Source organism: Petromyzon marinus, chromosome 10 (assembly GCF_048934315.1).
Source record: "Petromyzon marinus isolate PM22_M1 ecotype Great Lakes invasive population chromosome 10, UKy_Petmar_22M1.pri1.0, whole genome shotgun sequence".
NCBI classification, from domain to species: domain Eukaryota; kingdom Metazoa; phylum Chordata; class Hyperoartia; order Petromyzontiformes; family Petromyzontidae; genus Petromyzon; species Petromyzon marinus.
Genome location: NC_133676.1, coordinates 222601 through 246215, shown reverse-complemented (window position 1 = coordinate 246215; position 23615 = coordinate 222601). Strand labels below are relative to the sequence as shown.

The following is a 23615-nucleotide window of genomic DNA, read 5'->3' as shown; positions in this document are numbered from 1 at the left end:
CCCTAGCTGGGCATTATAACCCCACCCTTCCTGACCATTATAACCCACCTTACCTGGCCATTATAACCCCACTCTACCTGGCTATTATGACCCCACCCTACCTGACCATTATAACCCCACCCTTCCTGACCATTATAACCCACCTTACCTGGCCATTATAACCCCACCCTACCTGGACATTATGAACCCAGACCCCCACACGGCACTGACGATCGAAGGCACCAAACCCCACGAAAAAAAACGTCTGCAACGTTTTTCACATACTGGTGACTTCATATATAATTATAACAATCATATTTACAATAATAATATACAAAACTACACACGTACAATGCAATTTTAACACACACCACGTGTTAGGGTTGTAGCCTGAGATAAGGGGGGCCCTGGGTAAGCTACTGGTGAGTGTGTGGTGGGGTGAGCGTGTGGTGAGTGCAGTGAGTGGCTGTGTCCAGTCCATGTCTGGCGGCCGCTCTTCAGTCGTCTTCCACAGCTGGTCTCCACGATAGTGAGTGTGGTGAGTGGGTGTGTGGGGTGAGTGAGTGTGGGTGGCTGGGTGTGTGTGAGGTGACTGTGTGTGGGTGGGTGGGTGGTGCGGTGCTGCTGCTCGTGGTGGTGGTGGTTGGCACCGACTCCACCACCACCCCCCCGCTACTCTGCCGTGGGCTGCCCACCACACAGCAGCAGGCGGCGGAAGATCGAGGAGAGCGCCCTGCCCATATGGGCCAGACCCCTTTGCTTCTTTTTCTTCTTCTTCTCCTGCTGCTGTTGCACCTCCTCCTCTTCCATCTGCTCATCCTCTTCTGTCTTCTCGTCCACTTCCATCTGCTCCTCGTCTTCTGTCTTCTCCTCCACTTCCATCTTCTCCTCTTCCTCTGTCTCATCCTCCGTCTGATCCTCGTTCTCCTCCTCCTCCACCTCCTCTGTCTCATCCTCATCCAGCGATGATGACAAGGATGATGATGATGATGATGGGGGCTTTTTCTCCGACTCAGCTCTGTGGAGAGAGAGGCAGCAGCACCACAGCAGCACATCATCATAATCATCGTCATGCTGGTACTACAGCCAGAGGTCGCGATCGGTCCCCACGGCCAGAAGTGGACCTGGCCATCACAAATGAAAGCAGCTCAACCAAGTGGCTGATGTCATCATCATCATCGTCACGTGGGGATTCATAGCGGCAGACCAAATACTAAATTCATATAGATGCATCGAGACCCATACTCAGAGACCCATACAGACTCACAACGACCCATACTCAGAGACCCTGCACTGAGCATACAGAGGGAGTCTCACCGTAGATCCGCAGCTCCAAAGGCCTCGCTGGTGATGGGGGTGGCCTCGATGGTGGTGGGGGTGGCCTCGCTGGTGGTGGGGGTGGCCTCGCTGGTGGTGGGGGTGGCCTCGATGGTGGTGGGGGTGGCCTCGCTGGTGGTGGCCTGGATGGTGGTGGGGGTGGCCTCGATGGTGGTGGGGGTGGCCTCGACGGTGGTGGGGGTGGCCTCGACGGTGGTGGGGGTGGCCTCGACGGTGGTGGGGGTGGCCTCGACGGTGGTGGGGGTGGCCTCGACGGTGGTGGGGGTGGCCTCGACGGTGGTGGGGGTGGCCTCGATGGTGGTGGGGGTGGCCTCGATGGTGGTGGGGGTGGCCTCGATGGTGGTGGCCTGGATGGTGGTGGGGGTGGCCTCGATGGTGGTGGCGGTGGCCTCGATGGTGGTGGGGGTGGCCTCGATGGTGGTGGGGGTGGCCTCGATGGTGGTGGGGGTGGCCTCGATGGTGGTGGGGGTGGCCTCGATGGTGATGGGGGTGGCCTCGATGGTGGTGGGGGTGGCCTCGATGGTGGTGGGGGTGGCCTCGATGGTGGTGGGGGTGGACTCGATGGTGGTGGGGGTGGCCTCGATGGTGGTGGGGGTGGCCTCGATGGTGGTGGGGGTGGCCTCGATGGTGGTGGGGGTGGCCTCGATGGTGGTGGGGGTGGCCTCGATGGTGGTGGGGGTGGCCTCGATGGTGGTGGGGGTGGCCTCGATGGTGGTGGGGGTGGCCTCGATGGTGGTGGGGGTGGCCTCGATGGTGGTGGGGGTGGCCTCGATGGTGGTGGGGGTGGCCTCGATGGTGGTGGGGGTGGCCTCGATGGTGGTGGGGGTGGCCTCCATGGTGGTGGGGGTGGCCTCCATGGTGGTGGGGGTGGCCTCCATGGTGGTTGGGGTGGCCTCCATGGTGGTGGGGGTGGCCTCCATGGTGGTTGGGGTGGCCTCCATGGTGGTGGGAGTGGCCTCGATGGTGGTGGACTCGATGGTGGTGGGGGTGGCCTCGATGGTGGTGGGCGTGGCCTCGATGGTGGTGGGGGTGGCCTCGATGGTGGTGGGGGTGGCCTCGATGGTGGTGGGGGTGGCCTCGATGGTGGTGGTCTCGTTCTGGAGCCAGCCGTGACTCAGCGCCTGCTCCGGTGTCATGCGGAGTTCTGGATCCCACCTGGGGAGGCAGGGGGGATGGAGACAGGGGAGGTGAGGATTTGACGTTCCCATCTGTACGTGTGTGTGTACGTGTGTGTGTAATGGACAGCGGTGGTGTTATGAACCCGGCAGAAACCCGAGTTAGATTCCTGCACACGGCCAACACCAGTGACAGCAATTATATTATCTGAACTGGTCCTAGGCCTCCCCTAGGTCGACTCAGCCTCAAATGAGTACCTAGTGTAAACATCGCCACTGGGGAGACAAAGGTGGCCGGACGTGGTGGTGCTAGCCACCCACCTCCTCTGTGTGTGCCACAGTGCCGGAGGCCTTCATAGGCGGTGCTGCTACTCACTACTACTAACAGCACTTGCCCCTACAATCTGCTAGAGTCTACACGGGGGATCTTTGTATGTGTATAGGCGCTGCTACTCGCTAGTACTAACAGCACTTGCCCCTACAGTCGGCTTGAGGTTACACGAGCGGTATGTGTCTGTGTTCTTACTGCAAGCAGCTGCTAATGAAGGCCACAAGCTGAGCTCCACATCCCCGCAGCACCAAATGCAGGGGGACACTTGCCGGGAGTCGTTTCCTGGCCGGGCAGTGAGGCTGGCCGGCCTCATCTGTAGGACAGAGACAGAGAGAGATATACATACACACAGAGAGGGAGATAGAGACAGAGAGATACACAGAGAGACAAACAAAGAGGAAGAGAGACAGAGAGAGAGACACATACACAGACAGAGAGATGGAAAGAGAGACACACAGAGAGAGGCACGCACAGTGTCACCAACCACCTACCCACCTACCCACCCACTCACCACCACACCGCTACCCCTACAACACCACCACCTCACCCCCACACCACCTCCACTACCACCTCTACGCCACCACCAAAGCACGACCACCACCTCACCACCACACCACCACCACCTGACCACACCACCACTACCACCATACCACGACACCGCTACCCCTAGAACACCACCACACCACCACCATCGCCACCACCAACACCTCACCACCACTACCTCACCACTACCTCACCACAACCACACCAAAACCACACCACCACCTCACCACCACACCACCACCACCTCACCACCACACCGCTACCCCTACAACACCACCTCACCACCACCACCACACCACCACTATCCATTGCCATACCACCACCTCACCAACACCACCACACCACCTCCACTACCCCATCTACACCACCATACCACCACCACCTCACCAACACCACCACACCATCACCACCTCACACCACACCGCTAGCCCTATACCACCACCACATGACCACTACTTCACCACCATTATTGCCACCTCTACACCACCACACCACCACTACCACCATACCACCACACTGCCACCTCTACACCACCACCACACCACCACCCCGCCACCACCACACCACCACTATCGCCACCACTAACACCTCACCACCACTACACCTCACGACCATCACACCACCACCTCACCACTATCCACTGCCACACAACCACCACACCATCACCTCACCACCACCTCACCACCTCCACTACCACCTCTACACCACTACCACCTCTACACCACCACCACCTCACCACCACCACCTCACCACCACCACCACACCATCACCACCTCACCACCACACCGCTAGCGTTACACCACCACCACCACCACCACCACCTCACCACTACCTCACCAGCACTTCACCACCACCACACCACCACCTCACCACCACCACACCACCATCACACCACCCTTCAACTCACCAAAGTATGCCGCTCTTTTGCGAGCTTTCTCCACCATTTCTTTTGGAGGCATGCCCAGGATCTGCGCAACCATTTCAAGACAGACACACAGAGGGACACACGCATGTTACACGAATGTTACACGCGTGTTACACACGGGGACCCATACAGAGACCCATAGAGATCCAGAGACTTATATAAAACCATAGGGACTCACAGAGACCCATATGGATCCACAGAGACCCATAGAGAGACCCATACGGACCGACAGAGACCCATACATAGACCCATAGAGGTCCAGAGACTCATATAAAATCATTGAGACTCAGAGGCCCACACTAAAACTGAACTATTTTGATTTCACCAGGGAAGGCCCCACTGAGCTACGTGGCTGTTTTTCATTGGCTGTACGACGAGAGACCTGGACGTGACATTATCGTTGTTGCTCAGCGCATCTAGCATCATGGGTGAGTAGGTGGGTGGGGGGAGGGTGAGTGGGTGGGTTAGTGGATAGGTAGGTGGGTGGGTGAGTGGGTAGGTAGGTGAGTGGGTGAATGGGTGGGTAGGTCGGTGGGTAAGTGGGTGGGTGAGTGGGTGAGTGGGTGAGTGGATGGGTGAGTGGGTGAGTGGGTGAGTGGATGGGTGGATAGGTCAGTGGGTGTGTAGGTGGGAGGGTTACTGGGTGGGTAGGTGGGTGAGTCAGTGAGTAGGTGGGTGGGTGAGGGGGTAGGTGGGTGGGTGAGGGGGTGGGCGAGTGGGTGGGTAGGTGGATGAGTGAGTGGGTGGGTAGGTAGGTAGGTGGGTGAGTGGGTGGTTACGTGGGTGTGTAGGTAGGTGGGTGGCTGGGTAAGTAGGTGGGTGAGTGTGCGGGTAAGTAGGTAGATGGGTGGGTAAATGTGTAGGTGAGTGAGAGGATGCGTAGGTAGGTGGGTGGGTAGGTGAGTGGGTGGGTGGTTGGGTGGCTGGTTGGGTGACTGGCTGACAGGGTTGGGTGACTGAGTGACTGGCTGGGTGACTGGCTGGCTGTGGGCCAGGTCGTCGCTCGAGGCCCCCCAGGGAGGCTCCCCAGTCACCTCGATGCAGCAAGCCAGGTGGTCGTCGCGGCTGAACGAGAGGAAGAGTTCCCTGTCGGTGGCCAGCTTGGCGACGGTGCAGCCCAGCGACCATGTGTCCACAGCGCAGGTCGCCGGGTAGCCGAGAAGCACCTCGGGGGCCACGTAGGCGAGGGTTCCTCCCACGTGCGAGGCTGTGCAGACGACAACAGCAGCGATGATGATGAAGATTGTAGACTAGGTACGTGTGTGTAGGTGGCTGGGTTGGGTGGCTGGGTTGGGTGGCTGGGGCAGTGGCTGGGTGGGGGGTGGATGGTTAGGCGGGTGAGTGGGTGGGTGGATGGATACATGGATGGGTGAGTGGGTGGGCGGGTGGGTGAGTGGGTGGGTGGGTGGATTCATGGGTGGGTGACTGGATGGGCAGGTCAGTGGGTGAGTGGGTAGGTGGCTGGATGGGTCGGTGGGTGGGTGGGTGCATAGATGGATGGGTGGGTGGGTCAGTGGCTGGGCGGGTGGGTGGATGGCTGGGTGGGTGAGTGGGTGAGTGGGTGGGTGAGTGGGTGGATATCCGGCTGGGTGGGTGGGTGGGTGGCTTGATGGCTGGGTGGGTGGATGGCTGGGTGGGTGGGTAGATAGATGGATGGGTGGTTGAGTGGGTGTATGGGTGGATGGGTGTATGGGTGGATGGGTGTGTGGGTGGGTCGCTGGATGGGGGGGGGGTCGGTGGGTGGGTGGGTGGATGGGTGGGTGGATGGGCGCGTGGGTGAGTGGGTGGATGGCTACCTGGCTGGGTGGATGAGTGGGTGGGTGGGTAAGTGGGTGGATGGCTGGCTGGCTGGCTGGGTGAGTGGGTGGGTGGGTGAGTGGGTGGATGGCTGGCTGGGTGGATGGGTGAGTAGGTCGCTGGATGGATGAGTGGGTGGGTGGATGGCCGGGTGGGTGGTTGGGTGAGTGGGTGGCTGGATGGCTGGGTGGAGGGGTGGATGGGTGGGTAGATGGATGGCTGGGTGGGTGGGTGGGTGGATGGCTGGGTGGGTGGATGTATGGATAGATGGATGGGTGGGTGGGTGAGTGGGTGGTTGGGTGAGTGGGAGGCTGGGTGAGTGGGTGGCTGGGTAGCTGAATCAGTGGGTGGGTGGGTGAGTGGGTGGATGGCTCGCTGGGTGGGTGCGTGGATCGCTCGGTGAGTGGGCGGGTGAGTTGGTGGCTGGATGGCTGGGTGGGTGGGTGTCTGGATGACTGGGTGGGTGGATGGATGGGTGGGTGAATGGCTGTGTGGGTGGGTGCATGGATGGATAGATGGATGGATAGATGGATGGGTGGGTGGGTGGGAGAGTGGGTGGGTGGGTGGGTGGATGGGTCGGTGGGTTGATGGGTTGATGGGTTGATGGGTGGATGGGTGAATGGATGTGTGGGTGGGTGGGTGAGCGGGTGGGTGGATGGGCTAGTGGGTGGATGGGTGGGTGGGTGGGTGGATGGGTGGGTGGGTGAGTGAGTGGGTGGCTGGATGGCTGGGTGGGTAGATGGATGGGTGGATGGCTGGGTGGGTGGGTAGGTGCATGGATGGATATATGGATGGGTGGGTGAGTGGGTTGGTGGATGGGTCAGTGGCTGGGTGGGTGAATGGGTAGGTGGGTGGCTGGGTGGGTGGATGGGTGGGTGGATGGATGGGTGGGTGGGTGGATGGGTCAGTGGGTGGGTGGATAGGTGGGTGGATTGATGGGGGGGTCGGTGGGTGGCTTGATGGGTGGGGGAATGGATGGGTTGATGGCGAATGGATGTGTAGGTGGGTGGATGGGTGGGTAGATGGGTGTGTGGGGGTGTCAGTGGGTGGATGGGTGGGTGTGTGTGGGTGTCTCCACTCACTTTTGCCATCCACAAAGAAGCTTGAGGCGAAGTTCCTGACCCTGACGATGCCATCCGCGATGTTCGCCAACAGAACGTTGCTCTGGATGGGGAGTGAGCCGCAGGGAGGGAATTCACACCCAGCATGGTAAAGGCGGTGAGCGTCGTTTACGACCGAGCGTCTGTGCAGGGGGACTGCCTCCGCTCACAGACGTTCAACTTACGAAGTTTCAGAGATATGCGCAAAAAAACAGTGACATCTACATCTGCAGAACGTGAAGAACCTGTGGCATCTACATCAACAGAACATGAACAACCTGTGGCACCTACAGAACGGGAAGAACCAGTGGCATCTACATCAACAGAACATGTAAAACCAGTGGCATCTACAGAACGTGAAGAACCAGTGGGATCTACAGAGCATGAAGAACCAGTGACATCTACATAACGTGACGGAACAGTGGCATCTATATTTACAGAACGTGAGGAACCAGTGGCATCTACATCTACAGAACGTGAAGAACCAGTGGTATCTACATCTGCAGAACGTGAAGAGCCAGTGGCATCTACATCTGCAGAACGTGAAGAACCAGTGGCATCTACATCCGCAGAACATGAGGAACTATTTGCATCTACATCTGCAGAACATGAAGAACGAGTGACATCTACATCTGCAGAACGTGAAGAACAAGTGGCATCTGCATCTGCAGAACGTGAAAAACCAGTGGCATCTACATCTACAGGACGTGAAAAACCAGTGCCATCTACATCTACAGGACGTTAAGACATAGTGGCATCTACATTTGCAGAACGTGAAGAACCAGTGGTATCTACATCTGCAGAACATGAAGAACACCAGTGACATCTACATCTGCAGAACATGAATAATCAGTGGCATTTACATCTGCAGAGCGAGCACCAGCACCCCAGCGTGTACAACAACCGCCATTCGCCACTAAGTGGCGGTGACGTCACCACGACGCTTGTGCCAGGCCATGTGCACCTTGAGGCTACGTGAAGTGTCGAACGCCCGCTGGCAGGAGGTCACGGGGCAGACCCAAGTGCCACGGGTCGACTGACTCAGATGACTGGCTGATGCACCACCTGTGCCCCCTACTGTGCCAACCTTCTGTGCTTTAGCCACCCGGTGCTCCGCTCGTTATTGTGAGCGTCGCTCCTCCATCCTCCGTTGTTGTTGGAGGGCAACTGCCTCCAACTGCCCAGCAGCGTCCTTCACGAGCCTGCTCCACAGAGGCCGATCTTGACACCACTGGTACCAGTCATCGGCAAGTCCACTTAGCTCCACGTCCTTCTGTGCCACATCACTCCATCTCTTCTCTAGCCCGTGCCGCGCCCATTTAGCTCCCTAGATCCGGCCGAACAAAAGCTGTTTCGGCATGCGGTGGCTGGGCATGCAGGCTACATGACCCAGCCAACGCAGCCTTGCCTGCCGGAGGAGCTCACCGATGGAACCGTGCCAAGATCTTTGAAAGATTTGTGAGCTCCTCACACAATCCAGCCAGGTTAAACCCAGGATGGATCGTAGGCAGGCTAGCCTATATGTTTCTAACCGGCAAAGATGTTCCATTAGGGGGGTCCACGTTTCGCAAGCGTAGAGAAGGGAGGGAATAACCGTGGCCGAGAAGACCTGAAGCTTAGTGCGGAGCGACAGACCAGGTAGCTTCCACACAGCGTTACGCAACCAATGAAAAGATATTGCCACTCGACTGATTCGGAGTGAGACCTCTGCTGTTAAACTGCAGCCGGTCATAAGCACACTGCCCAGGTATGGGAAACTCTCCACTCTCTCCACAACTGCCCAATCACCGATTGAGAGTTGTGGGGGTGGAGTGTCCAATGGTACAAAATACCCAGGCAGGTGCTTAGTTTTGGTGGGGCTGATGGTAAGGCCCCATCTCTTAGTGGCACGCTCCAGTCTCAGCAGCAGCATCTCCAACTCCTCCTGTGAATGAGCAGCTATTACCAAATCATCAGCATACATAACGTGGTTGAGCAATAGGGAGCCATCCCTTGACCGCACCCGGGCATCGATCAGCCCCTCATTATATCTGTACCAAATGGAGATTCCCCCGGTACAGCTATTGAAGGCTTAACGAACTACGTAGTCAAAATTGATGTGAAATAATGTGGGAGCCAGAGGACATCCCTGTCGCACCCCAAGGTGTACAGGTAATGGCTCTGACTCCCGGCCACGTAGTTTTACCCGGGCCGGCTCACCATCATGAAGGTCCTTAATGATCGTGAGCAGAGGGTCAGGGACTCCAAAAGCACGAAGATCAAGGTCAATAAAGCAGAGATGTAGGTCTTGTTGGAATTCCCTACACCTCTGCTGTAGCAGACGGACAGAAAATATGGCATCTGTGCAGGACGCCCTTTCCTGAAACCACATTGGGGCTCCGCAAGCCTCTCCTCAGCGTGCCTGGCAAGGCGATGTTGAATAATCCTTGCCAGGACCTTTCCCGGCACACTGAGAAGTGAGATGCCCCTGTAGTTGTTACAGTTTTTGCGGTCCCCCTTCTGCCAATCCTGCGGAACCCATCCAGTGGTCCAGACTGTTGTTATGAAGTCATATAGGGCAGTCTGTGCACAAACGCCACCCTCCCTCAGCATTTCGCTTGGGAGATCATCTCTACCCGGTGCCTTTCCTGGTCTCAGACTCCGGATCACCTTCAGTACTTCCTCAACAGATGGCACCTCAGCCAGCCACTCACAGGGGGTGACTTCTTCCAATATTTGAGGCACTGCAGCCTCAGCAGGATCATCCCCACTTTGTGCCACGATGTTTTCCTGGCTGATGGATTTCCCCTCCCCCAGGACCTCACAGAAATGCTCAGCAAATCTGCAAACCTGTTCCTGGGGGTCAGAGATTGGATCACCGTTTTTTCCCCTAATGATGGTAATAGGTGTGGCGCTGCAGGTTACTTTTTTGATGGAGTTAAATAGAGATTTGTGATCGCGGGCCACTGAGGCAGACTCCATCTCCTCAGCAACCTGCGACCACCACCCATCATTGCAGCGCCTCACGGCTCTCCAAACCTCCGAGCGAAGGCTGTGGTAAGCCTCCTCATTCTCTGACGTGGGATTCTGTAGCCAATGACAGTGGGCCTGTCGCTTTTTCTCAACCAACCTCAACACCTCCTCTGTCAGTCAGGGTCTCTGGGGAGGTCTGGACCACGTACCCAAAGCAGCCATTGCAGCTGCATGAGTCACAGTCCTAAACCTCGCCCATTTACCCTCGACATCAGGAGGAGTGGGGGACAATGCCAACCCCAGCCGCAAGCGATGATGAAATTCTCACTTGCAACTTTCATCAGATAACTGAGACCAGGCCACTTTAGGTTGGAATGGGGTCCTGGGTGTACACCCAACACTGGAGTGGAAGAATGGCAGGTGCATCTTACAGATGACTAGTCGATGGTCAGAGGGCAGATCAGCTCCACGGTAGGTCCTGGTGTCAAGGACATGGGCTCGAATCCGCTAGTCCGTCACTATGTAGTCCAGCAGATGTTCTTGCTTGGACCCGGCATGCATCCATGATGTTGTGTGGATGCGCCGATGCCGGAACAGCGTGTTGGTAATTACAAGCCCATGGGTTGCACAAAAATCTAGCAGCCTCCTACCGTTGTTATTGAGCTGATCTGGCCCATGCCCTCCAATCACTCCAGACCAGGTGCCAGCATCATGACCAACTCGGGTATTGAAGTCACCCAACAAGATGACTCTATCCTGAGGGGCCACTTTAGCCAGCACCTGTGGCACGAGGTCATAGAAGGCATCTGACTCATCGGCTTTGCCTGCATCCCTCCACGGATGTTCGTCTTCGGAGGGGGCATAAATAACCACGAACACCACTCCTCTCCTCCGGTTGATGGGAAGGCGAGCCCAAAGTAGCCTGGGGCTTACAGCTTCCCACACCTCACCACCACGCTCCCACGCCCCCTTCATTCTTTTGTTCAAAAGAAGAGCCACATCCTGTTGTTTGGCAGTCTGTTGCCCCGAGTAGAGGACTGTCCACCCCTCATGGTGGCAGGAGCCAGAACCGGTCCACCGGACCTCCTGAATGCCACAGAGATCCAGGCGGTACCGGTCCAGCTCCCGACAGAGGAGTGGCAGCCTCTCCTCCGCAGTGAGCGTTCGAACATTCCACGTGGCCACACGAAGTGGCTTTTCGTTGTTTCTGGAGGAGCCCCGAGTGTAGAGATTCAATCTCCTGGCTCCGCCAATTGGAGTTTGGCCAGGAGACGTCAAAAATGCTTGTCCCCCTGGGGCCTCCGGCACAAGCTTATTAGTTACATATTTCAGTCGTGGTTTAGTGGTAAAATTTTGAAGGTGGAGGGGTTACCAGCCCCTCGCACCCATCCAGAGCCCCCCGTTTAGCCACTGTGGTGGTCACAGACGCCATGAGGGGAGTAGCCAATCGGAATTGGCCCTCCCCTCACAGCACTGTCCACGACAGAGTTGCCCATCCGGCACTGCGAGGAGTTAGCGGGTTGTTTTACCGTGTACTCACCCACACACGCAGACACACCCACACACAGACACTCACACACACACACTCACACACAGACACCCACACACATATACACCCACACACACAGACACCATTACACAGCATGCACTCCACTCACGGGCTTGATGTCCCCGTGTACGATGCCCCGGGACTTGGTGTGGGCCAGGAAGTGGAGGATGGCCCTAGTGTACGACCTCACCGCATCCTCGTGACTTTGCCACAGCGTCATCTGTCTGAGCACGCAATGGAGTTTCGCCCTGCCACGCGGAGAGACAGCGACCATGTCAGTCACATCAGCGACGACGTCAGCGACGACGTCAGTGACATCAGCGGTTAGCGTGCTGCGCTGCGAACCTGGCGAACTGGGCTCGGTTCCCGCTCATGGCCAACACCCAGTGACGATTATCTGAACCGGTCCTGGGTCTACCCTAGGTCGACTCAGCCTCAAATGAGTACCTGGTGCGATGTGTAAACATCGCCACTGGGGAGACAAAGGCGGCCACGCGTGGTGTTGGCCACCCACCCCCTCGTGTGCCGTGCCGGCCTTTAAAGGTGCTCGCTAACAGCACTTGCCACTACAGTCTGTTAAGGCTATATGGGGGATCTTTGATCTTTGTGTGCGTATGTTGAAATTCATTCACACCGTACGTAGCCAAGCATGCTAATGTGTGGGTCTCTATGGGTGTCTGTGTGGGTGTCTCTGTGGGTCTCTATGGGTCTCTGTGGGTCTGGGGGTCTGTGGGTCTCTGTGTGTGAATGTATGCAGAACTTCTTTTGCACCATACATAGCCAACCGTACTAATGTATGGGTATGGGTGTCTCTATGGGTCTGTATGGGTGGTGGTGGTGTTGTGGTGGTGGTGTTTGGTGGTGGTGGTGTTTGGTGGTGGTGTTTGGTGGTGGTGGGTGCTGGTGGGTGATGGTGGATGGGTGGTGGGTGGGTGGTTATGGTGGGTGGTTGGGTGAGGGGTTGTGCTGGTGATGGTGGGTGGTTGAGTGGGTGGTGTGGTGGTGATGGTGGGTGGGTGGTGGAGGGTGAGTGGGTGAGTGGTGTGGTGGTGAGTGAGTGAGTGAGTGGGTAAGTGGTGGTGGTGAGTGAGTGAGTGGGTGAGTGGTGGTGGTGGTGGGTGAGTGGTGGTGGTGGTGATGGTGAGTTAGTCGGTGGTGGTGGTGAGTGAGTGGGTGGTGGGTGAGTGAGTGAACGAGTGAGTGGGTGAGTGAATGTTGGTGGTGAGTTAATGAGTGAGTGAGTGGTGGTAGTGGTGCTGGTGGTGTGCGTACTTCAACAGCTCCATGACAAGGCATTTGTGGCCTCGAAAGTAGAAAGTCTCCAGGACCCTGACTACGTTGTAGTCCACGTTGCTACGGTCGCTCTGGAGCTCCATGGACATTAGCAGCTCTGTTCTCTGGTGCTTTTCTTCCCTGGAGCTGCGATCGAGTGAGCAAGTTCACAGAACGAGAGAGAGAAAGAAAGAGAGACAGATAGAGAGAAAGAGACATAAAGAAACAGAGATCAAGACAGAGACAGACAGAGAGAGACAGAGACAGAGAGTTTAGACTTTAATATACAGTGGGTCTGTGTGTGGAACACTGAGTAGTAGTAGTGGGTCTGTGTGTGGAACACTGAGTAGTAATAGTGGGTATGTGTGTGGAACACTGAGTAGTAGTAGTGGGTCTGTGTGTGTAACACAGAGTAGTAGTAGTGGGTCTGTGTGTGCAACACTGAGTAGAAGTCGTATTGGATCTGTGTGTGTAACACTGTGTAGTAGTAGTGGGTCTGTGTGTGTAACACTGAATAGTAGTAGTGGGTCTGTGTGTGTAACACTGAGTAGAAGTCGTATTGGATCTGTGTGTGTAACACTGTGTAGTAGTAGTGGGTCTATGTGTGTAACACTGAGTAGTAGTAGTGGGTCTGTGTGTGTAACACTGAGTAGTAGTGGGTCTGTGTGTGTAACACTGAGTAGTAGTAATGGGTCTGTGTGTGTAACACTGAGTAGTAGTAGTGGGTCTGTGTGTGTAACACTGATTAGTAGTAGTGGGTCTGTGTGTGTAACAGTGAGTAGTAGTAATGTGTCTGTGTGTGTAACACTGAGTAGTAGTAGTGGGTCTATGTGTGTAACACTGATTAGTAGTAGTGGGTCTGTGTCTGTAACACTGAGTAGTAGTAATGGGTAATGCGTAGTTGGTCTGTCGCTATCAATATTATCCACAATAGAGGTGAGTTTGGGTTATATGACGTAAATATAAATGTTGTGTCATTAAACCCGCCACACTGACACACGCCCAATTGGTTGAGGTGGTTTGTCACCTAAACACAAAACGCTTGGCCAGCTCGTTACTTGCTCAGCACTTAACTGGTTGTTGTGTTGGAAAGTGTCAAAGTCAGTTGTCAGTGTTGTGGTGGGGTTCGTCTCCAACACACAACCAGTGGTGGCGGTGGTGGTGAGGGTGGTGGGGAGGTGGTGGTGGGGTGGGAGTGTCGCTGTGGAGGTGGTGGTGGGGAGGTGGTGGTTGAGCGATGGAGATTCAAGTAAAGGATGTTCAGTCATTGTTTGTTGTTGTGGTTCACAGCCAGCAGCAGTCCCATAGTGTGTGTTTGTTTATTGTTCTTGTTATTGGTGGTGTTATTGTTGTTGTTGACTGCACTGCTGCGCCAGGGCCCACTCACGTGGAGGGCGAGGCGAGGATCTTGAGAGCCACCATCGTCCGAGTCTTGTGGTCCAGACACCTCACCACCACGCTCTGCCCACCCTGCCCAATCTTCCTGTCCAGCTGGAAGCGGTAGTAGAAGTGCTCGTTCTGGACCTGCAGGGGTCACGGGAGGTCAGGGTGGGGGTCACGAGGAGGTCACATGTAGCCAACAGTGCTAATCTGTGGGTCACTGTGGGTGTCTGTGGGTGTCTCTGTGCGTCTCTATGTGTCTGGGTGTCTCTGTATGTGTGTATGTTGAACTTCTTTCGCACTGTACGTAGCCAACCGTGCTAATCTGTGGTGCTTTATGGGAATCAGTGTCTCTGTGTGGGCCTTCATGATAGTGAACAGGCCCGGGTAAAACTACGTGGCCGGGAGTCAGAGCCATTCCCTGTACACCTTGGGGTATGACAGGGATGTCCTCTGGCTCCCATATTATTTAACATCTATTTTGACCACGTAGTTCGTGAAGCCTTCAATAGCTGTACCGGGGGAATCTCCATTTGGTACAGATATAATGGGAGGCTGATCGATGCCCGGGTGCGGTCAACGGATGGCTCCCTATTGCTCAACCACGTTATGTATGCCGATGATTTGGTAATAGCTGCTCATTCAGAGGAGGAGTTGGAGACGCTGCTGCTGAGACTGGAGTGTGCCACTAAGAGATGGGGCCTTACCATCAGCCCCACCAAAACTAAGCACCTGCCTGGGTATTTTGTACCATCGGATACTCCACCCCCACAACTCCCAATCGGTGATGGGGCAATTGTGGAGAGAGTGGAGAGTTTCCCATACCTGGGCAGTGTGCTTATGACCAGCTACAGTTTAACAGCAGAGGTCTCACTCAGAATCAGTCGGGCGGCAATATATTTTCATCGGTTGTGTAACGCTGTGTGGAAGCTACCTGGTCTGTCGCTCCGCACTAAGCTTCAGGTCTTCTCGGCCACGGTCATTCCCTCCCTTCTCTACACTTGCGAAACGTGGACCCCCCAAATGGAACATCTTCGCCGGTTAGAAACATTTAGGCTAGCCTGCCTACGATCCATCATGGGTTTAACCAGGCTGGATTGTGTGAGGAGCTCACAAATCTTTGAAAGATCTGGGCAAGGTCCCATCGGTGAGCTCCTCCGGCAGGCAAGGCTGCGTTGGATGGGTCATGTAGCCCGCATGCCCAGCCAACGCATGCCGAAACAGATTTTATTCGGCCGGATCAAGGGGGCTAAACGGGCGCAGCACGGGCTAGAGAAGAGATGGAGTGATGTGGTACAGGAGGATGCGGTGTCAAGATCAGCCTCTGTGGAGGAGGCTCGTGAAGGACGCTACTGGGAAGTTGGAGGCAGCCGCCCTCCAACAACAACGGAGGGCGGAGGAGCGACGGTCACAACAATGAGCGGAGCGCCGGGTGGCTAAAGCACAGCAGGATGGCACAGTAGGGGGCACAGGTGGTGCATCAGCCAGTCATCTCAGACAGTCGTCCCGTGGCACCTGGGTCTACCCCGTGACCTCCTGGCAGCGGGCGTTCAACACTTCACGTGGCCTCAAGGTGCACCTCGCCTGGCACAAGCGTTGTGGTGACGTCACCGCCACTTAGTGGCGAATGGCGGTTGTTGTTGTTGTGTCTGTGTCTTTGTGTGTGTCTGTGAGTCTCACAAGGATGTAGTTGTTGTCGTCGTCGTCAAATTCTCCGTTCTTCACTCCCCCTCGTGAGCTTCCTTCCCCGTCCAGAGTGAAGAACCAAACTTCCTGCATGGTGGCCAGCTCCAGCTTCTGGCGCTCAGTCAAGAGAGGCTTGAAGAGACTCAGGATCGCTGCACACGTGACAACAATAACAACTTAAACTATAAACTAATTTTATTTACGCACACACCGGGTTAAGCCCCCCACCGAAGTGACTGGTATCATCATCCTAATCGTCGTCATCATCGTCATCATCATTATCATCATTGTCATCATCGTCGTCGTCATCATTATCATTGTCATCATCGTCGTCATCGTCATCATCGTCGTCATCGTCATCATCATCATCGTCATCTTCATTATCATCATCGTCATCATCATCGTTGTCATCGTCGTCATCATCGTCATCATCATCGTCGTCATCATCATCGTCGTCATCATCATCGTCGTCGTCATCATCATCATCATCATCGTCAACATCGTCATCAACGTCATCGTCGTCGTCATCATCACCGTCATCATCATCGTCACCATCGTCGTCATCACCATGTGGGAGCCATTTGCTCTAAGTGCACGCTGATACAGACTTATAGAGACTCATAGAGAACCACAGAGATCCTCAGAGACCCACAAAGAACCATACTCATATAGAACCATAGAGACCCAAGGAGACCCATAGAGCCCCACAGAGATGCACAGAGACCCTCATAGACCCACAGAGACCCATACTCATATAGAACCAGAGACCCACAGAGACCCACTCATATAGACCATAGAGCCCCACAGAGATGCATAGAGACCCTCATAGACCCATACTCATATAGAACCAGAGACCCACAGAGACCCATATTCATATAGAACCATGGAGACCCACAGAGACCCACACAGAACCATACTCATATAGAACCATAGAGACCCAAGGATACCCATAGAGCTCCACAGAGACGCAGAGACCCTCAGAGACCCACTGAGACCCATATTCATATAGAACTAGAGACCCACAGAGACCCATACTTATATAGAACCATAGAGCCCCACAGAGACGCACAGAGACCCTCATAGACCCACAGAGACCCATACTCATATAGAACCATAGAGACCCACAGAGACTGCCACTCATATAGAACCAGAGACCCACAAAGACCTATACTCATATAGAACCATATAGACCCACAGAGACCGATACTCAGAGACCCACGGAGCGGTACAGGGTGCGTGTACGGATGATGAACTTCGTTCGCACTGCACGTAGCTAACCGTGCTAAGGTATGGGTCTCTGTGGGTGTCTATGGGTGTCTCTGTGGATCTATGGTTCTTTGTGGGGTGTATCTGTGTGTTTATGGGTCTCTATGGGTGTCTCTATGTGTCTTTGGAGTCTCTTTGGGTATCTCTGTGTGTCTATGGGTCTCTATGGGTGTCTCTATGTGTCTATTGGTATATCTGTGAGTCTCTATGTGTCTATAGGTGTCTCTGTGGGTCTAAGGGTCTCTATGGGTGTCTCTGTGGGTGGCTGGGTGTCTGTGGGTCTCTATGTGTGTCTCTGTGGGTCTCCGTGGTGGTCACTGCGTGGATTTGTTCCCCTTCACATTTTGAGGAATCACCATCGTCACGCTTTTATCAAAGTGTTTTTTCGCTGCTGCTGTGCATTTCCAGGCGATGACAATGATGATGATTTGATGATATCAGGCCACTTGGTTGAGCTGCTGCTATTTGAGCTGCTATCATTCTTAGACTTTGATGATTTTCCTGCTCATCTCTCTCTCTCTCTAACCTTTGGGTGATTTGCTGCGGATTAATCCGGTGCCGGAGGTGAACGCACTCCACGTGGTGATAGACGGAGGCTGCCTCCCACTCGGTCCAGCTCGACTTGTCTACACACACACATAAACACACACACGTACAAAGACAAAGATCCCCCGTATAGCTTGTAACAGACTGTTGGGGAAAGTGCTGATAGCGAGCCCCTATGAAGCCCAGCATGGCACACGAGGGGGTAGGTGGGCAGCACCATGCCCGGCCGCCTTTGTCTCCACAGTGGCGATGTTTACACACCACACCAGGTACTCATTTGAGGCTGAGTCGACCTACGGGAGGCCCAGGACCGGTTCAAATAATCGTCACTGGTGTTGGCCATAAGCGGGAATTGAACCCGGGTTGCCAGGTTCGTGGCAGTGTGCAAACTGCTACACTACCGCTCCCCACATACACATAAATAAAAAATAAAGATCCCCCATATAGCCTTAACAGACTGTAGGGGGCAAGTGCTGTTAGCGAGCACCTATGAAGGCCGGAACGGTACACGAGGGGGTGGGTGGCCAGCACCATGCCCGACCGCCTTTTTCTCCCTAGTGGCGATGTTTACACACCGCACCAGGTACTCATTTGAGGCTGAGTCGACCTAGGGGAGGCCCGGGACCGGTTCAGATAATCGTCACTGGTGTCGGCCGTGAGCGGGAATCGAACCCGGGTCGCCAGGTTCATAGCGCAGCGCGCAAACCGCTACACTATCGCTACACACATACACACACACATAGACAAAGGTGCAGTAGACTCGTCAACACACACACAAAGACAACGGTCCCCTTGAGGCTGTAACAAAACTGTGTTCAAAGGTGTGGGTGTTTGTAAGTGTGGGTGTTCATGAGTGTGGGTGGTGTTCGTAATTGTGGGTGTTCGTAGGTGGGTAGTGTTCGTAAGTGTGGATCTTTGTAAGTGTGGGTGGTGTTCGTAAGTGTGGGTGTTCGTAGGTGGGTAGTGTTCGCAAGTGTGGATCTTTGTAAGTGTGGGTGGTGTTCGTAAGTGTGGGTGTTCATAGGTGTGGGTGGTGTTCGTAAGTGAGGATGTTCGTCAGTGAGGGTGTTCGTCAGTGAGGGTGTTGGTGTGGTGTTTGTAAGTGAGGGTGTTCATCAGTCCTGGTGTGGTTCATATGTCGAGCAAAAGGGGTCACGCATACCATGGCGCTAATTCTGAGAGTAGCGTTGTTGTGCTCCGTAAATATCTCGGTGTCTCTGCGTGGAGAGTGGAGGGGGGGGGGGAAGGAGGAGAGAGTCAGTGGAGGGCGAGGTCACCGCGATCACAAGTGGACTCTCATCGTCAACACGGACTCACACATTCATCACAAACTCACATCCTCACCACGAACCCGCATCCTCACTACGGACTCACACCCTCACCAATAACCCACAATACAAACCCCATTTACCAAGAACCCACAACAGGGATCCACACACTCACCAAGAACCCACAAAACAGACAAACACACTCTTACCACGAGCCCACAACACGGACCCACACACTCACGACGAACCCACAACACGGACCCACACACTCACCACGAACCCGCAACACGGACCCACACACTTCCCACGAACCCACAACACGGACCCACACACTTACCACGAACCCACAACACGGACCCTTACACTCACCAAGAACCCACAACACAGACAAACACACTCTTACCACAAACCCGCAATACGGACCCACACTCTCACCACGAACCCACAATACAAACCCACAATACAAACCCACACTCACCAAGAACCCACAATACGGATCCACACACTCACCAAGAACCCACAACACAGACCAATACATTCACCACGAACCCGCAACACAGACCCACACACTCACCACGAACCCACAACACGGACCCACACACTCACCATGAACCCACAACACGGACCCACACACTCACCACGAACCCACAACACGGACCCACACACTCACCACGAACCCACAACACGGACCCACACACTCACCACGAACCCACAACATGGTCCCACACACTCACGACGAACCCACAACACAGACCAACACACTCACCAGGAACCCGCAATACGGACCCACACTCTTACCACGAACCCACAACACGGACCCACACACTCACCACGAACCCACAACACGGACCCACACTCTCACCACGAACCAACAATACAAACCCACACTCACCAAGAACCCACAACACGGACCCACACACTCACCAAAAACCCACAACACAGACCAATACATTCACCACGAACCCGCAACACGGACACACACACTCACCACGAACCCACAACACGGACCCACACACTCACCACGAACTCACAACATGGACCCACACACTTCCCACGAACCCACAACACGGACCCACACACTCAACACGAACCCACAACACGGACCCACACACTCACCACGAACCCACAACACGGACCCACGCACTCACCACGAACCCACAACACGGACCCACACACTCACCACGAACCCACAACACAGACAAACACAATTACCAGTAACCCGCAATACGGACCCACACTCTTCCCACGAACCCACAACACGGACCCACGCACTCACCACGAACCCACAACACAGACCAACATACTCACCACGAACCTGCAACATGGGCCCACACACTCACCACGAACCCACAACACGGACTCATACACTCACCACGAACCCACAACACGGACCCACACACTCACCACGAGCCCACAACACGGACCCACACACTCACCACGAACCCGCAACACGGACCCACACACTTCCCACGAACCCACAACACGGACCCACACACTCAACACGAACCCACAACACGAACCCACACACTTAACACGAACCCACAACACGGACCCTTACACTCACCAAGAACCCACAACACAGACAAACACACTCTTACCACGAACCCGCAATACGGACCCACACTATCACCACGAACCCACAATACAAACCCACAATACAAACCCACACTCACCAAGAACCCACAATACGGATCCACACACTCACCAAGAACCCACAACACAGACCAATACATTCACCACGAACCCGCAACACGGACCCACACACTCACCACGAACCCACAACACGGACCCACACACTCACCATGAACCCACAACACGGACCCACACACTCACCACGAACCCACAACACGGACCCACACACTCACCACGAACCCACAACACGGACCCACACACTCACCACGAACCCACAACATGGACCCAAACACTCACGACGAACCCACAACACAGACCAACACACTCACCAGGAACCCGCAATACGGACCCACACTCTTACCACGAACCCACAACACGGACCCACACACTCACCACGAACCCACAACACGGACCCACACTCTCACCACGAACCCACAATACAAACCCACACTCACAAAGAACCCACAACACGGACCCACACACTCACCAAAAACCCACAACACAGACCAATACATTCACCACGAACCCGCAACACGGACACACACACACTCACCACGAACCCACAACACGGACCCACACACTCACCACGAACTCGCAACATGGACCCACACACTTCCCACGAACCCACAACACGGACCCACACACTCAACACGAACCCACAACACGGACCCACACACTCACCACGAACCCACAACACGGACCCACGCACTCACCACGAACCCGCAACACGGACCCACACACTCACCACGAACCCACAACACAGACCAACACACTTACCAGGAACCCGCAATACGGACCCACACTCTTCCCACGAACCCACAACACGGACCCACGCACTCACCACGAACCCACAACACAGACCAACATACTCACCACGAACCTGCAACATGGGCCCACACACTCACCACGAACCCACAACACGGACTCATACACTCACCACGAACCCACAACACGGACCCACACACTCACCACGAGCCCACAACACGGACCCACACACTCACCACGAACCCGCAACACGGACCCACACACTTCCCACGAACCCACAACACGGACCCACACACTCACCACGAACCCACAACACGAACCCACACACTTAACACGAACCCACAACACGGACCCTTACACTCACCAAGAACCCACAACACAGACAAAGACACTCTTACCACGAACCCGCAATACGGACCCACACTCTCACCACGAACCCACAATACAAACCCACAATACAAACCCACACTCACCAAGAACCCACAATACGGATCCACACACTCACCAAGAACCCACAACACAGACCAATACATTCACCACGAACCCGCAACACGGACCCACACACTCACCTCGAACCCACAACACGGACCCACACACTCACCATGAACCCACAACACGGACCCACACACTCACCACGAACCCACAACACGGACCCATACACTCACCACGAACCCACAACACGGACCCACACACTCACCACGAACCCACAACATGGACCCACACACTCACGACGAACCCACAACACAGACCAACACACTCACCAGGAACCCGCAATACGGACCCACACTCTTACCACGAACCCACAACACGGACCCACACACTCACCACGAACCCACAACACGGACCCACACTCTCACCACGAACCCACAATACAAACCCACACTCACAAAGAACCCACAACACGGACCCACACACTCACCAAAAACCCACAAAACAGACCAATACATTCACCACGAACCCGCAACACGGACACACACACTCACCACGAACCCACAACACGGACCCACACACTCACCACGAACCCGCAACATGGACCCACACACTTCCCACGAACCCACAACACGGACCCACACACTCAACACGAACCCACAACACGGACCCACACACTCACCACGAACCCACAACACGGACCCACGCACTCACCACGAACCCACAACACGGACCCACACACTCACCACGAACCCACAACACAGACCAACACACTCACCAGGAACCCGCAATACGGACCCACACTCTTCCCACGAACCCACAACACGGACCCACGCACTCACCACGAACCCACAACACAGACCAACATACTCACCACGAACCTGCAACATGGGCCCACACACTCACCACGAACCCACAACACGGACTCATACACTCACCACGAACCCACAACACGGACCCACACACTCACCACGAACCCACAATACAAACCCACACTCACCAAGAACCCAAAACACGGATCCACCCACTCACCAAGAACCCACAACACGGACCCACACACTCAACACGAACCCACAACACGGACCCACACACTCACCACGAACCCACAACACGGACCCACGCACTCACCACGAACCCACAACACGGACCCACACACTCACCACGAACCCACAACACAGACCAACACACTTACCAGGAACCCGCAATACGGACCCACACTCTTCCCACGAACCCACAACACGGACCCACGCACTCACCACGAACCCACAACACAGACCAACATACTCACCACGAACCTGCAACATGGGCCCACACACTCACCACGAACCCACAACACGGACTCATACACTCACCACGAACCCACAACACGGACCCACACACTCACCACGAGCCCACAACACAGACCCACACACTCACCACGAACCCGCAACACGGACCCACACACTTCCCACGAACCCACAACACGGACCCACACACTCACCACGAACCCACAACACGAACCCACACACTTAACACGAACCCACAACACGGACCCTTACACTCACCAAGAACCCACAACACAGACAAACACACTCTTACCACGAACCCGCAATACGAACCCACACTCTCACCACGAACCCACAATACAAACCCACAATACAAACCCACACTCACCAAGAACCCACAATACGGATCCACACACTCACCAAGAACCCACAACACAGACCAATACATTCACCACGAACCCGCAACACGGACCCACA

The 23615-nt window shown here is 55.1% G+C and overlaps 1 protein-coding gene across 1 annotated transcript; it reads right to left on the bottom strand.

Annotated features, from left to right (window-relative positions):
- Positions 1 to 252: 252 nt before the first annotated feature.
- Positions 253 to 20253, bottom strand: LOC142924182 (uncharacterized). The gene is made up of 12 exons (XM_076065990.1): positions 18942 to 20253; positions 17760 to 17859; positions 15962 to 16119; positions 14289 to 14425; positions 12902 to 13048; positions 11739 to 11877; positions 7111 to 7192; positions 5266 to 5438; positions 4214 to 4274; positions 2959 to 3076; positions 1297 to 2472; positions 253 to 997 (listed from the first exon to the last, which is right to left on the bottom strand). Exons 1-12 carry the CDS (start codon positions 18942 to 18944, stop codon positions 652 to 654), a joined length of 2640 nt encoding a protein of 879 aa, XP_075922105.1. The 5' UTR covers positions 18945 to 20253; the 3' UTR covers positions 253 to 651.
- Positions 20254 to 23615: the final 3362 nt, after the last annotated feature.

What these genes read in the sequence shown, in the direction of transcription:
- LOC142924182 (XM_076065990.1), bottom strand. An exon ending in CCGCAGCAAATCACCCAAAG is followed by an intron (nt 16,120 to 17,759) that starts GTTAGAGAGAGA and finishes TCACGTGTGCAG; the next exon opens with CGATCCTGAGTCTCTTCAAG. An exon ending in ATCCTCGCCTCGCCCTCCAC is followed by an intron (nt 13,049 to 14,288) that starts GTGAGTGGGCCC and finishes ACTCGATCGCAG; the next exon opens with CTCCAGGGAAGAAAAGCACC.